At 36.4% G+C, this 2,778-nt stretch overlaps 1 protein-coding gene across 1 annotated transcript; it reads right to left on the bottom strand.

Moving 5' to 3' along the window:
• On the bottom strand, positions 1 to 1,002 carry LOC102754236 (olfactory receptor 52A5). The gene has a single exon (XM_006760316.1). It carries the CDS (start codon positions 1,000 to 1,002, stop codon positions 1 to 3), a length of 1,002 nt encoding a protein of 333 aa, XP_006760379.1.
• Between the last annotated feature and the right edge of the window lie 1,776 nt (positions 1,003 to 2,778).

Genomic DNA, 2,778 nt, shown 5'->3' with positions numbered 1-2,778 from the left:
CTAATGTTTCTCATGTAAAATTTTGTTATTTGATAAGAGATTGATAAGAAATCCAGAGGCATGTTTAGAATGAAAAATGTGGGACACTCGGTCTCGAATCTGTTTGGTCTTCACACCATACACAATAGGATTGAGCAATGGTGGGACAAGCAGGTAAAGATTGGACAGAAGAATATGAATGTAAGGTGGAATATGGAAGCCAAACCTGTGGGTAAAGAAGGAGAAGAAAGCCAGGAGATAAAACTCAAGGAAGACACAAATGTGGGCAATGCAGGTGTTAAAGGCTTTCAGCCTGGCTTCCTTCTGAGGCAGACTGAAGACAGTTATAAATATTCGAATGTAAGATACTGTGATGAAGATTATATCAAAGCCAAGTACACTGAAAGCCACAAACAGACCATAGATCTTGTTGATTCTAGTATCTTCTGCTGCCAATTTCACGATGGCCATGTGCTCACAGTATGAATGGGAGACCACAGTGGTCCAGTAATACTTCAACCGGCATTTGATGAGGATGATACTAGGAGTCACGAGAAGGGCTCCTCTGAGTGTCACCCCAACCCCAATCTGAGTGAGAAGTTGGTGGGTAAAAATGGCTGCATGTCTCAGGGGATCACAGATTGCCACATAGCGGTCCAGGGCCATGGCCAGCAGAATACCTGATTCAGTGGCCTGGAAGGTGTGAATAAGCCACATTTGCAAGAGACAGGCTTCAAAGTGTATCTTGGGCAGATGAAACCAGAATATTCCTAGCATTTTTGGCAGGATGCAGGTACTGAGAGCAATGTCTGTGGCTCCAAGCATTGCCAGGAAGAGATACATGGGCTCGTGGAGGCTGCGCTCAGATTTGATGATGACCAGGATCAGGGAATTCCCACACAGAGCAACGATGTACATGGCACAGAAGGGGATGCCAATCCAGGCCTGAACAGACCCCAGACCAGGGATCCCCACCAGTGTCAGCACCGAGGGCATGAAGACTGTGCCATTGAGCTTGAACATGGTGAACTCTCTGCTTTAGAGCTTCTGATTCAAGGTGGCAGTGTGGGTTATCTCTCTTCTGTTTTCTGTTCTTACCTGGATTTATATAATAATAATCTGATTATATAATAGCGTGATTTCAAATGGCATTTTGTGAGATATACTCACTTTGATGGGGCCATTAAGTGTGTCCAAGAATGCAGATATAGGCTTCCTGGATTATTTTTATCAGATTTCAACTGCTGCTGTATTTTTTCTCCCCCTTTACTTTTTACCTGTCTTTTTCTCTTTGTGCTGTCTGCATTTCTCTCTCTTTCTCTTGCTCTCTCTCATACACTTAGACAGTAACAGGCACAAACACTGTCAATATTGAAAGAAAACACATTCTAGTAATATAAGGGCATATGGTTGCGTAATGTCAGTTAAAACCTATTTCATTGAATATCAGTTTGGTGTTTTTATTAATAAATATAGATACTTATGGTAATATACTGATGTTACCAAATATTTTTTCTACATCCTTACCCAATAATCTATTAGTCAAGAAATCAGACAAAAAAATGAAAGGAATACTCACCATTTCAAGTACTATAGCAAGCATTGGGCCAATAAGGGTAGGGTCCTTAATTTCAAAAAGACAATGATCTGGTCAGTACCATATTCTATGTGTTGTATTAAAAATATGCTTATCAAGCACATAAAAGTGGTGTGACACAGTATTTGGACCCTAACTTCATCCTGGAGGTGCTCAGACAAAAAAATGAAAGGAATACTCACCATTTCAAGTACTATAGCAAGCATTGGGCCAATAAGGGTAGGGTCCTTAATTTCAAAAAGACAATGATCTGGTCAGTACCATATTCTATGTGTTGTATTAAAAATATGCTTATCAAGCACATAAAAGTGGTGTGACACAGTATTTGGACCCTACCTTCATCCTGGAGGTAGGTGATAGGGAATTTATTCTCCAGAAACTTGGTTACAATTTGATATTTTAGGGGTAGGAAAAATCATATATAAATAAAAAATCTTGATTAAAATTTAAAACCACAAATTTTGATATGGAAAAATATTACTTGATAAAATAATATCAAAAAAGTAAAAGTTGCTATGTAATTTATTTCTCTAGGAAAAAAATTTATTATTAAAATGTGATCAATAAATAATGTATTTACTAGTATTTGAAAATGCATACAGAACAAAACTGATCTTACTCAGTTATTTTAGTAAAATGCCTCATGAATTATCAACACAAGCAGTAAACATATTTCAAATATACTGTAATACTGAATAAGTAAATGTATTTACTCAGGGTTTTTAATTCATGTTATAATTTTTCCTAAAAAATAAAAAAAAAACCAGTTTTTATACATTTCATGGAGTCTAATTATTAATTGCTTCAATAGGATGGGGTAAAATGTCCCTAAGTCTAACCTAACTTTGCAAAAATTAGAAAAAAAATAAGGTGTTTCTGAACAAGGTTATATATAAATGTGTTAAAGTAATGCAGTAAATTAAAATTATTTGGAATTATCCTTTAAAAAAAAGCACGGTGATTTTACACATCCTTAATGCATCCCTTTCCTGTTTTATGCCTCCTTCAACTACCTTTTCCTATACAATCCTTTTTTGAAGTCTTACTTACCTCAGGTTCCCAGTCTTCCAGTCCATTCATTCTTTATGCAAGTGTTGGTTTATGTTCCAATTTATACATTTGCTTGCAATTTCCTTTTATTATAGTCTCATATAGAACATTATTCTCATACCATTCAGTCCTTTGTAGTATCTTTTTCCACT

The sequence above is a fragment of the Myotis davidii genome, unplaced genomic scaffold, assembly GCF_000327345.1.
Source record: "Myotis davidii unplaced genomic scaffold, ASM32734v1 scaffold1397, whole genome shotgun sequence".
Lineage (NCBI taxonomy): Eukaryota > Metazoa > Chordata > Mammalia > Chiroptera > Vespertilionidae > Myotis > Myotis davidii.
The sequence above is the reverse complement of the archived record's forward strand: the minus strand, read 5'-3'. Positions and strand labels throughout refer to the sequence as shown.